The 11224-nt window shown below is 41.3% G+C and overlaps 2 protein-coding genes across 4 annotated transcripts in view; both read left to right on the top strand.

Annotated features, from left to right (window-relative positions):
- FAM227A (family with sequence similarity 227 member A) overlaps positions 1-11224 on the top strand; it is a 410174-nt gene that overhangs the window by 193482 nt on the left and 205468 nt on the right. The window lies entirely within an intron of this gene.
- The window catches only part of NPTXR (neuronal pentraxin receptor), a 37443-nt gene that overhangs the window by 19183 nt on the left and 7036 nt on the right, over positions 1-11224 (top strand). The window contains exon 2 of the mRNA XM_042467656.1: positions 10458-10805. Within this exon, the coding sequence (XP_042323590.1) occupies positions 10458-10805 (348 nt within the window). The remainder of the gene's footprint in view (positions 1-10457; positions 10806-11224) is intronic.

Here is an 11224-nt window from a genome sequence, read left to right as displayed (position 1 = left end):
ATTATTATTATTATTATTATTATTATTATTATTATTATTATTATTATTATAGTATTTCTTACTAATATTCTTACTACTAGTATTTCTTACCTGCCTCCCCCCATGGATCAAGGCAGAGAACAATAATTAACAAACAACATTGGTTAAAACACATCAGTTAAAATACACACCAGTTTAAAAGGACAAATAAGATATACACATATTACCACAATCCACATTTGAAATTCATCATTTATAATTTACAATTTAAAAATCAATAAGATAAGCCCACCAGAAGAGACTAGTCTTTAATGCACTTTTAAATTTGGACAGCAGATCTCTTCCACAGTCTTGGAGTGGCTGAAGAAAATCTCCTGGCTGACTTTTGCAAAGGATGTGGACTACACTGAGTGACACCTGAGGGGGGGGAGGCAGTCACTGCCAATCGCAACAAGACCCTCCCAGCCATCCTCCTCTGCCAGCCAGGGTGCCTCTGCCCGGTGTGGCTGCTGGGGAGAGTGAGCTGCTGCTGCTGCTGCTGTCCAACACCCCTTACGAATCTGTCAGGGCTGCTGGCTGGAGGAAGAGAAGGGCAGACGATAAGCACCCCTCCCTGACTGCTGTTGCTTCTCCTTCTGCCACCACCATCCCTCCCCATGTTGCGTCCCCCTGGGCTGGCTGGCTGTCTGCTCAGGGGTGACATCATGAGTTACTGCAGTGGGTGACACCAAACCTAATGTCACTGGTGTGCTGCCTTCTTCAAGAAGTGGGCTGGTGGCAATCAGTAATGGCACTAGGGTTGGTGTCACCCGGTGTGGTAATTCATGTGTCACCTCCCCACTGACCTTTTCCCATACCACCACCATACAGAATCATTAGTAATGTTTTTTGTTCTAATGCTACCCCTTAATCGTAATTCCCATATAGTACTAAATGTCATGGTAATAATTTGATATAAACACCTAGCACAATTAAAATTATACCTTTAAATTACAATATCATATGCACAGCCTAAATGTATTATACATAGTATAATATGTATACATATTATATATGTATACATATACATAGTTTCACGTGCTTAAAGTTGAAATTTGGGGAAATATGATGTTTTTTTTAAATATTTTTTAATTAAAAATTAATTTTTGAACTTTGAAATGTTAATTTTTTAAAAAATGGGGCCTCTCCTTTCTCCTGCCACTGAGTCTCTTCACTCACACCATCTCTTCATCATTTTAATGGGACACAAGTGAATGTCACAGTCTGTTTCTGCCCAAAAGCAGATATTTGGGGAGTAGTGGTGTCACCCCACCTTAGAATGTCACCTGGTGCGGTCTGCACCCCCTTAGTGATGCCACAGACCTTCTAGAACCATTGTCGCTTTTATGACTTAATTTGGAGGCATTTTGCTGAAAGCCCAAAGTGTTTGGAATGGTGTGAAAGATAGCAATAGCATGCATATTTCTATACCACTTGTCAGTGAACTTAGCACTCTCTGCTACAGAATATTTAATCGTGCTTTTGCTGTTCATTGCTTCACTGCTTTAGTGCAAGGGTGAGGAAGCTCTTTCAGCCTGAGGGCCAAATTCAATTTCTTGAGGACCACATTCCAGTGAAGGCATGGGCCAAAGGCAAAAGGGTGGGATCAAAAATACCAGTATATTTTTAGTTTAAAGCTCTTGCTTTAAGGAGAAGCATTTCAAACTTTTAGAATGGGTGAAAAATGAAAACGTGCAAAACAATCTTTGTTATGATGAAAGTGATATGGCCCTTGGCGGAGCTCAGGAAGGCCACTTTGAAACCCCAGAGATTGAGATGCCCAATCTCTGTTTTAATGCATTCTTCCCTAACCTGATGCCCTTCAGGTGTGCTTTAATGCAGGGGTAGGCAAAATGCAATCCTGAGAGTGTATGCAGTGTTTCAGGCTGTTTTACACGCTCTAAGCCCCTACAGCAGTGGTTCCCAACCTTTCTAATGCCGCGACCCTTTAATACAGTTCCTCATGTTGTGGCGACCCCCAACCACCACATTTGCTACATGCAAATATGTGTTTTCTGATGGTCTTAGGCAACCCCTGTGAAAGGGTCGTTTGACCCCCAAAGGGGTCCCAACCCACAGGTTGGGAACCACTGCCCTACAGGCTTCCAAACTAATCTTGCTCTGAGTAAAAAAGAGGTGGTGAATTGTTTCTCTTGAAAGTCTTCAGGAGTAGCAATATGCCTTTTAAATGGGCGACAAGGTCCTTCAAGAATCAAGAGCCAGTGTGGTGTAGTGATTTGAACATTGTACCAATACTCTGGGAGACAGGTTCAAATCTCTGCTCAGAAATAAAAACCCACTGGACGATCATGGGCAAGTCACACTCTCTCACCCTCAAGAGCTAAGACAATTGCAAACTCCCTCTGAACAAATTTTGCAAATAAAATCCTGTGATAGATTCACTTTATCATCAGCAAAAACTTGAAGGCACACAACAAGAACAACAATAGGGTCCCTCTGCACTGTTTAATGTTTTAAAATACCAATTTCCCCCAAACCAGCAGTGGACTTCCAGTTACTTTTAATTTTGTTTTTGAGTTGAGTTGTTTTGTTTGTTTGTTTGTTTGTTTTGCCATTTTCCCAGTCTTTGAACCCCCAGGAAGTTTCCTGGGGTGAAACAATTGATCCCCACATAAGCCACAGTTGTCCACCACTCTTTTAATAGATAGATGGATAGTTTTATTGAATTTGTAAAATTTGTCTTAAGCCTATGGTATTCAAGGGAGAAAGATAAGACAGAAGTTTAAGAAACATTTCCTGGCTAGCCATCATTATAAATCTAGGTCTAGAAGGGTATTTGGAAAGTTCAGCTGAGAAAATAGGGCAGAGATAAAAGCTTATGATAGTCAGCAATGTGGAAGTCACTGATAGATTGCTTACATAAAAAATGAGTTCACCAGGTGACCCTGTTGCATCTGTGTTGCAGGGACTTAGATTGAGAAATGAGAGCAGGGAGAGTTAAAGCACCACTGACCATAAACTCCAGTTCCAAGTTAGTACGTTCTTCCTTGCTGTTTAGCTCACCTGAGCTGGTCACAGTTTCACATGCTCTATCCCTGCATAAAGAATTAAGCTGTGATTATCTGGAGGCCTTTAGTGGAATGACCTCACCTCAGGCCACCTTGGGACACAAGAGCTGAGCATGAGTGTCATTTTCACATACTAGCTTCATTTCAGATAGCCTTTGTTTCATTTACTTTTTAATGATTAGTATGTATGGAAACCCACTGGGTGACTTTGGGCAAGTCGCACTCTTGCAGTCTCAAAGGAAGTCAAAGGCAAAACCTTTCTGAACAAATCTAACCAAGAAAACCATGTTGTTAATTCGCCTTGAGCTGACCCTGATTCATGGTAGTTCTGTGTATATCCCCAAGCCCCCCTCCCCATCTTGCACAACTTTGCTTAGGTCTTGCAGATTCAATCCCTTGACCTCCCTGATTCAGTCATCCAATGTGCAATCTTCTTTTCTTTTTACTACATTCAACCCTCCCTAACATTATTGCCTTTTCCAGTGATTCATGACTTCTTATACTGTGGCCAAAGTACAAGAGCCTCAACTTAGTCATTTTTGCTTCCAGGGTGATTTCAGGTTTAATCTGTTCAAAGACCCATTTGCTTGGCTTTTTGGCCATCCATGGTTTCCTCAGCACTTTTCTCCACCACTACATCTCAATGAGTCAATTTTCTTCCTGTCTGTTTTCTTCACTGTCCAACTCTCACATCCATACATGGTGATGGGGGAATACGGTGGCTTGGACTATTCTAACTTTAATGCTCAGTTGTATATTTTTACACTTTAGGATCTCGTCTAGTTCTTTCATAGTTGTTCTTCTCATCCCATATCTTCTTGGACTTAATGCAGTTTGACACTGCTTTAACTGTCATGGCTCCATCCTTCCTGTGGAATTCTGGGATTGGTAGTTTGCTGCTTTTGAAAGCAGTTGAAGAAGTGAGGCAACAGAGGATGAATTGGGATTCTGTTTTCCAAATCTGGACAGTTGGAGAATATGTAATTTCTGATGGTGAGTGGTGTGTGCTCCAGCTGTTGCTTTAAAGCAACTTTTCTGCCTCTGCTGCTACTGGTTAGTCAGATTAGGCCAAGCAGTGTAGGAATCAGAGCCCAGGCTGCTGTTCCCAGTGGTTGTGCTAAGAGTGGGAATAGTGGGAAACAAACAAATAGCATCTTTGGAAGCTGGGAATTGCTTGTTTCAGGTTTTGGTTGCAAATAGAAACTACAAACAGGGATGGATGTGTAACAGTTCATTTATTTAAACTTATTTATTTATTTAAATTGTTTTATGTCCTGCCTTTCTTTGACATTATCTAACAAAATAGTGACTATGATTATATTTGTTTCATTCTTCACTGTTGTTCATTTGGTTTAGTTTTTAATCCTGGATTTATGGTTTTAGCTTTCATGTATCCATTATCTTCTGTTGCCAGCTACCATGGGAAATTTGATTAATGGGTGGCATGCATATTTTGTAAAATTAATGTGGAATAAAACATCAAAACGCACACACACATATATTGTTGTTATTGTTGTCTGCCTTCAAGTCACTTTCAACTTATGGTGACCCTAAAACGAACTGATCATGGAGTTTTCTGGGGCTGAGAGTCTGTGATTTGTCCAAGGTCACCCAGAAGGTTTCCTTGGCCATGTGTGGATTTGAACCCTGACCTCCAGAATTCTAGTTTTATGCTCAAACCACTACACCATGCTGGCACATGTGTGTGTGTAATTACTAATACAGTGTTATACACACACACACACACACACACACACACACACACACACGCACTATCATTAGAAAGAACCAAGCAGAAAAACTGACAGATAAAAATAATGGAAACATTAGCTTAAAACAATAGAAGATGTCTCTACAGTATCACTAAACTCAAAGTTAAATCACTATGTGGGTAAGAATGAGGAAATCCTCTTTGAGCAGGAAAGTCCAAAGCTTGGGAAGGCCCAACAAAAAGTCCCTCTTCCTTCTTGGGTGGAGACTTTGGGATGCACAGTTGGGTATAACTTTGAGACTCAGACTGAAAGACATCCGTAGATGAATGTTAGCCCAGTTTGTATTATAGGAAGCAATTAAAATTAGTGTCGCCAGTGCTTTTTGTTAAACATCTTCATAACACTTCCCTAAACATCTCCATTTGGCCACTCACCCAAAATAAAATTGATGTGTTAGTTATTAATTATGCATCAAAAGGGCACATTTGTTTCAGGAAATGGAGAGCTGATGGCAGTCTAGGAGTCTGTTTTTGCAACCTGTTTGTCTCTAAAAAATCCAGACACTAAAGTAGGCAGAGGGATATTTTGCATAGATGTACATCATTAAAAAAATTGCAGATAGACATGGGTCTACTTTTTTTTATTTTGCAGAAAAGGCAAATTACATTGAATAATGATGAGCTGCAGCATTAATCTGGAAGGGCCTAGGCAGGGACACCCCCATCAAAACACAGAAATGGGCTTGAATAATAGCCCTCCTTCTTCAGATGAGTTTTTGTAATGATGAATGAGCACAGTGGGGAGTTTTTAGAAGGCAAAGGGCCTCCAAGCCTTTCTGATAAAGGCATTTCTTCATGTCTCCTCCCATGAAGGGTTACAACAGAGCTAAATCACTGAGAAATCATTATGGGTGGGAGAAGAGTGCTCAGCTAGCCTTGGTCATGCTTGTCCTCCCCCCCCCCCCCATATCCCTTTAACTCTGTTTCTGTCTTTCTTCTCTTTTCTTTGGTTCACCCACACACACACCTAAAGATCGATGGCATTAGTCTGTTTCCACACAACAGCTTCTCATAAACTTATATATAGTCTGTTGTTAATCTTCAATCTGCTTTTCTTTTCTTTAAAAAAAAACTCAGCTGGAAAAATCCATTTAAATAAACATTTTGATTTTTTTTCTCACAAAACACTCCTTTTAAAATGGATTATTATCTTACAATACAAACATTTATGTGCATTCTGGTACATGTATTGAACTGCAATATGGGTCACAAAGTTAAAAGAGCTGAGAATTCTGAAGGCTAGTTGCATTTCATGGATCCTGCAGATGAGACAAATATTGTCATTGTAGTTTTCGAGTCAGGAAGTTAAAAATATCCAGATTACGTTTCTATAATCCCAGGGTATTTTCTGGAAATTTCTGGGAGCATTTGCAACATTTTATTCCCATCTTCAAGTAGGTTTGTTTTTAAATCTTAGACATGTCAGAATAATATGTTCTCTCTCTTTGTATTTGTTTTTAAATTATAATGCTGCAGTGCATCAGGAAAACCGCAATTTTACCCAATAAATTTAACATTTTTTTAAAAAATAGGAAGAAAAAAATTGCCCTTCTTTACTATAGAACCACCTCAGCAAACTATACCCCAGTTTAAAATATACCTTGAGAAGAGCCCCATTGCTGATACAAAAGATTGGTACACCCCCCCCCAAAATGGAAGGACCTGAGGTGGAGGCAAAAATGACCAGCATTAGAGCTATATCATAAGAACTCACACTTCTTTACACTTATCTGGAAGATAATATGACCCATGGATAAGTCGAGGGTAAAACTGCATGGCATGTCACCAAGGATATAAAGGATGCAGGCAACCAGGCTGGGAAGAGGTTTAGGGAGCGAATGCTCTCTTGTCCTACCACAAGGCTTTTTGGGTCAATTTTGTAGTTTAAATTTTTCGACTTATAGACGAGTATATACAGTGAATCCAGTCATTATTCTCAAGTTCCCAATTGAAGTAAAGCCATTAAATCAGCTGGCTACTCCTGGTCTGTTTACAGTTTAACCTGCACATTAAGTATAAAGGTGGAAATGAGTTCCACTATATCAAACTTGGGTTGGAAATTGGCAGCACAAGGTGTACTGAAGGAATGCAGTTAATCCCTGTGCAGAAACACTATTAAACTCAACCTCCAGGATTTGAAGAGTGTAAATCTACTCTCACATTGTAGTTAAGTGGTGGTTGTGCTACACCACCCTCCTGCAGAATATCAACACTATGCCATCAGCTACATATCTGCAAATGTGTTTGGTGTTTCCACAATCCCAGAGAATCAAGTGGTATATGGGAAACACTGATGAGTATACAGCAGTGATGGAGAACCTTTTAGAAGCCGAGTGCCCAAACTGCAACCCAAAACTCACTTATTTATTGCAAAGTGCCATGTCCCTCTGGCTTTCTAGTAACAAACCTGGGCAAATTCTGTGCTGGGGCGACGGCACATGTGCCCACAGAGAGGGCTCTGAGTGCCACTTCTGGCACACGTGCCATAGGTTCGCCATCACTAGTATACAGCATCCAAGAATGTGCAAGAGCATATGAAACAGTTACACTTGTGGAATTCTGCTTATGCAGCTGTGAACCCAATACAGGCATTATACCATGGCCAAAACACTACAACTTTAAAGCGAACCTATCAAGATTTGTTCAGAGAGGGTTTGTCTTTGCCTTCCTCTGAGGTTCAGAGAATATGAATAGCCCAAGGTCACCCAGTGAGTTTCCATGGCTGAGCAGGGATTTGAACCCTGGTTTCCAGAGTTATAATCCAATATACATTGTTTTCAGCCTTGGGGAAATGCAATCGCAAACCTCCTCTGAACAAAGCTTGTCAAGAAAACCTGATGAGAGGGTTACTTTGGGGTTGCCCTATGTCAGAAATGACTTGAAGGCACACCACAACAACAATGAACTCCAATGTTGAAACCACTAAACTACAGTGGGAACTTAAGCGTATATAAAATGCCAACAGAATGTTGGCCAACATTTACAGTCCATGAAGAGGCGGGAAAATGATAGCCTCTGAAAACCTGGTTTCCTTCTGTGCAGGTTTCTTGGTGAGATTGGTCGGCACTGGAAGGCAGAGTGACAATGCCAAGGCCCCGCCTTCAGTTGTGGGTGCTCTCCCCACCCTCACTATGTAATACCTGCTCTGATCTCTTGGCACACAGACACCCAGAGCGTAGAGTCTCAGCTGAGCTAAGAGGATTACAGAACGTACTATGCCATGTCAGAATGACAGACTTTGCTCAAAGTGGCAGCAAAGAGAGCCACTTGTTGTTCATCCTCAGCCACTGTGAATAGGAAATGTTGGCCCTGTTTCCACACACAGTGGTTCAGAATTTTGCAAGGAAATGGTTTTTTGAGGGAACAGAATCCTCTGCTATATCATATGAGCATTGTGTATCTGTCGCTGCCTGGTACACAAACAGGAGATGCTTCCCATCTTATATGTAGGCACACAGAAGCGCCCACCTGATCACATTGGAGATTATCAGATGGGGATGGGAGCAAAGTGGATCGCTCTCCTGTCCTTACCCCATCCGTGTTGGCGATCATGAGAAAGACCTTCATGCATGTTGTACTGATCCTGTCGTTATTCTGTCAGCGAAGTGGAATTGTACTATCAGGTTCTTCCATTATTACAAAATGAAGGACAATGATGAGACAATTCCATCTCATTGATGGGACAATGACAGGATCATCACAACATCGTATAAAAGTCTTTCGCACCATCTCAGTCAGACGTGAAAATGTCCAGATCGTGTGAATGTCCATCCTGTGACCATGGACAAGGATGGGACAAGGACAGGAAACGGATGTGTGATGGACGTCCTTTTCCCCATCTGATATGTCTCAGTAGGCATGGAAAGGAAGTTCAGTCTTCCCCAACCCTATGTTCTGTGATGTATATTTGGGGTGCGTGTGTGTGTGTGTGCGCGCGCGCCCATATATGAAGTCCCCTGTGATCCAGCTGACACTAATATCCCTTGAGGCTGAAAAGATTGTGCATCCCTGTTTCACAAGGAAATGCCAAGGACTTGAACCTGGAGCCTTCTGCTTATACAAAACATGTGCTCTAACACTAACAACTCATCCCATTACACAATTATAGCAGGAAGATTCCATATTAACTGCCATAGAGTTCCATCCTAGATAATCCTGGGATTTGTTGTTTCATGGGATGCTTACAAGGTGTAGCTATTGTGGGGGGACGACAAGTAGTATGGTCTAGTGGTTTCAGTGTTGGACCCAGACTCTGGGAAACCAAGGACTGAATCCAACGACTGAGCCTGAAAAGTCACTGGCTGATCTTGGGCAAGTCACAATCTCTCAGTATCAGAGGATGGCAAGGGCAAAACCACCTCTGAACAAATCTTGTTCAGAAAAAGGTTCACCTTAGGGTCACCATAGGTCAGAATTGACTTGAAGGAACACAACAACACATTCACACACATGCAAGCACACACATTCACACACATGAACTATGGAATGATAGGACAGGCTTCACTAAGGGATAATTACCAAAGGTAAGGTTGCTCCTTTTAAGACGCGATCTCATGGCTGGAATTGGGACTCAGCTGCTTGGAGCTTCGGCAGTCCAAGTTGGAACCAGTTTGAAATGTAGGGAGACATGGGGGTCCCCTGCACTCCATACTAGTTCCTTTCTTTTTCCTCTAACAAATAAAATTTAGGATCTTTTATAGGCTAGGCAAAAGCTCGCTTTTAGGTCCATGACAGCATGGCAGCTTGGCTACGTGGCCAGGTGAGATAAGCTTCATGGCTGCTTGCAGTCAGTGTACATTCAGGGCCATGGTAAGGGAACACACACACAAGGAAGACAATTTTCATAACATTTCTTGTAACAGTGGGTTTCCATCACCAAGTGGGGATTCAAACCCTGGTCTCCCAGTGTCCTAGTCCAATGCTCAAGCTACTACATCATGCTGGTTGTCATAAGAGTACTAGAAATTTGTGAAATGAAGGATATTTTCATTGGAGGTGTAGCACTCTTATTGGTGGACAAGGTCCTCATTTTGTCTCCTGCACTATATCTGAATCAGAGAGACAGTATGATGTAATGGTTTGAGTGTTGGACTACAGCTCTGGAGATCAGGCTTTGATTCCCAACTCAAGCATGAAAATCCACTGAGTGACCTTGGGCAAGTCTCACACTCTCAGCCTCAGGGGAAGGCAATGGCAAACCTCCTCTGAATACATCTTGCCAAGAAAACCCCATGATAGAGTCACTAGGGTTCCCATAAATCAGAAATGACTTGAAATCACGGAACAACAAATTTGAACCATCTGCCAAAGAGCTATGCTATAATATCTCGTTAAACTACAGAACCTATTATTCCTGAAGAAGTAGCCATGGAAGTTAAAGTAAGAGCAAAGTGCTATAATTGCATAATGTGAAAGAGACCTAAGCTATATCATCTCTCCTGTTGCTCAGCACACAGAGCATCAGGGCACAGGCAAGAAAGTTCTCAGTTTGAGTCAGAGAATACAGTCCTGTTTTTCATGCACATTCAGTTCGGCTGTCTATGCCTAGTTTTTCCATGTGTGGTGCTTCTGTTGTGACCCTTCTAACTATCTAAATCCTTTTTCCTGCCTTTATTGGCTTGCCTTCCCCGTCTGTGTAGCAGGATATCCCAACACGAATAAATGCTTCGTCGACATCAGCCCCCGTAGCCGCACAAGAGACCATTCATACCAAGATGGAAGAACTGGAGGAGCAGCTTCTCTCCAAGATTTTGGCTCTGGAGAAAGAGCGCTCATCCATCGTCAACAGCCATGATCTGCAGCAGCAACAGCAAGATGTGGAGAAGGAGCTGGATGCCCTTCAGAACCGAGTCTCTGAGCTGGAGCATGGTCAGTCCTGGCAGGGAGGGCTCAAAAGCTGTGAATGCAAAAGTCATGAATATCTTCCATGTATCTCTCCAGTTAGCATGTATATTCATCAGACACTTCTAGAGAGAAGGAGTTTTTTTGTCCATATATTTATTATTATTAATTAATTAAAATATTACACACCTTACATACACTAAAACTAACAGATGTTCATTACAAAAGTAAAATGACTTCCCCTCCTCTATCACATGATTATTTTTGTTACTATAAGACACTTCTTAAGCAATTCTATATAAATAATACATACAATTACCATTTTTCCTTTTATCCTTATGTAATTTGTACTATTATTTTAATTTTTTCCCTATTTCCAGTTATTCAGATTACTATCTTCTTAGACAGAAGTGTTTATGAGTGCCAAATACATATGTTCTCTGCTGCTCCAGAAAGGGAAGACTAAAACTAAAGAATAAAGAGGAGCATGCAGTCTTTGAACTAGTTATTTTCCTCAATAAACACCAGGTATATGCTATATATGAGTGACAATGAATGTTATTAA

This window comes from Sceloporus undulatus, chromosome 5 (genome assembly GCF_019175285.1).
Source record: "Sceloporus undulatus isolate JIND9_A2432 ecotype Alabama chromosome 5, SceUnd_v1.1, whole genome shotgun sequence".
Classification (NCBI taxonomy): Eukaryota; Metazoa; Chordata; class Lepidosauria; order Squamata; family Phrynosomatidae; genus Sceloporus; species Sceloporus undulatus.
Note: the sequence above shows the minus strand (reverse complement) of the source record. Positions and strands in the feature narration are given on the sequence as shown.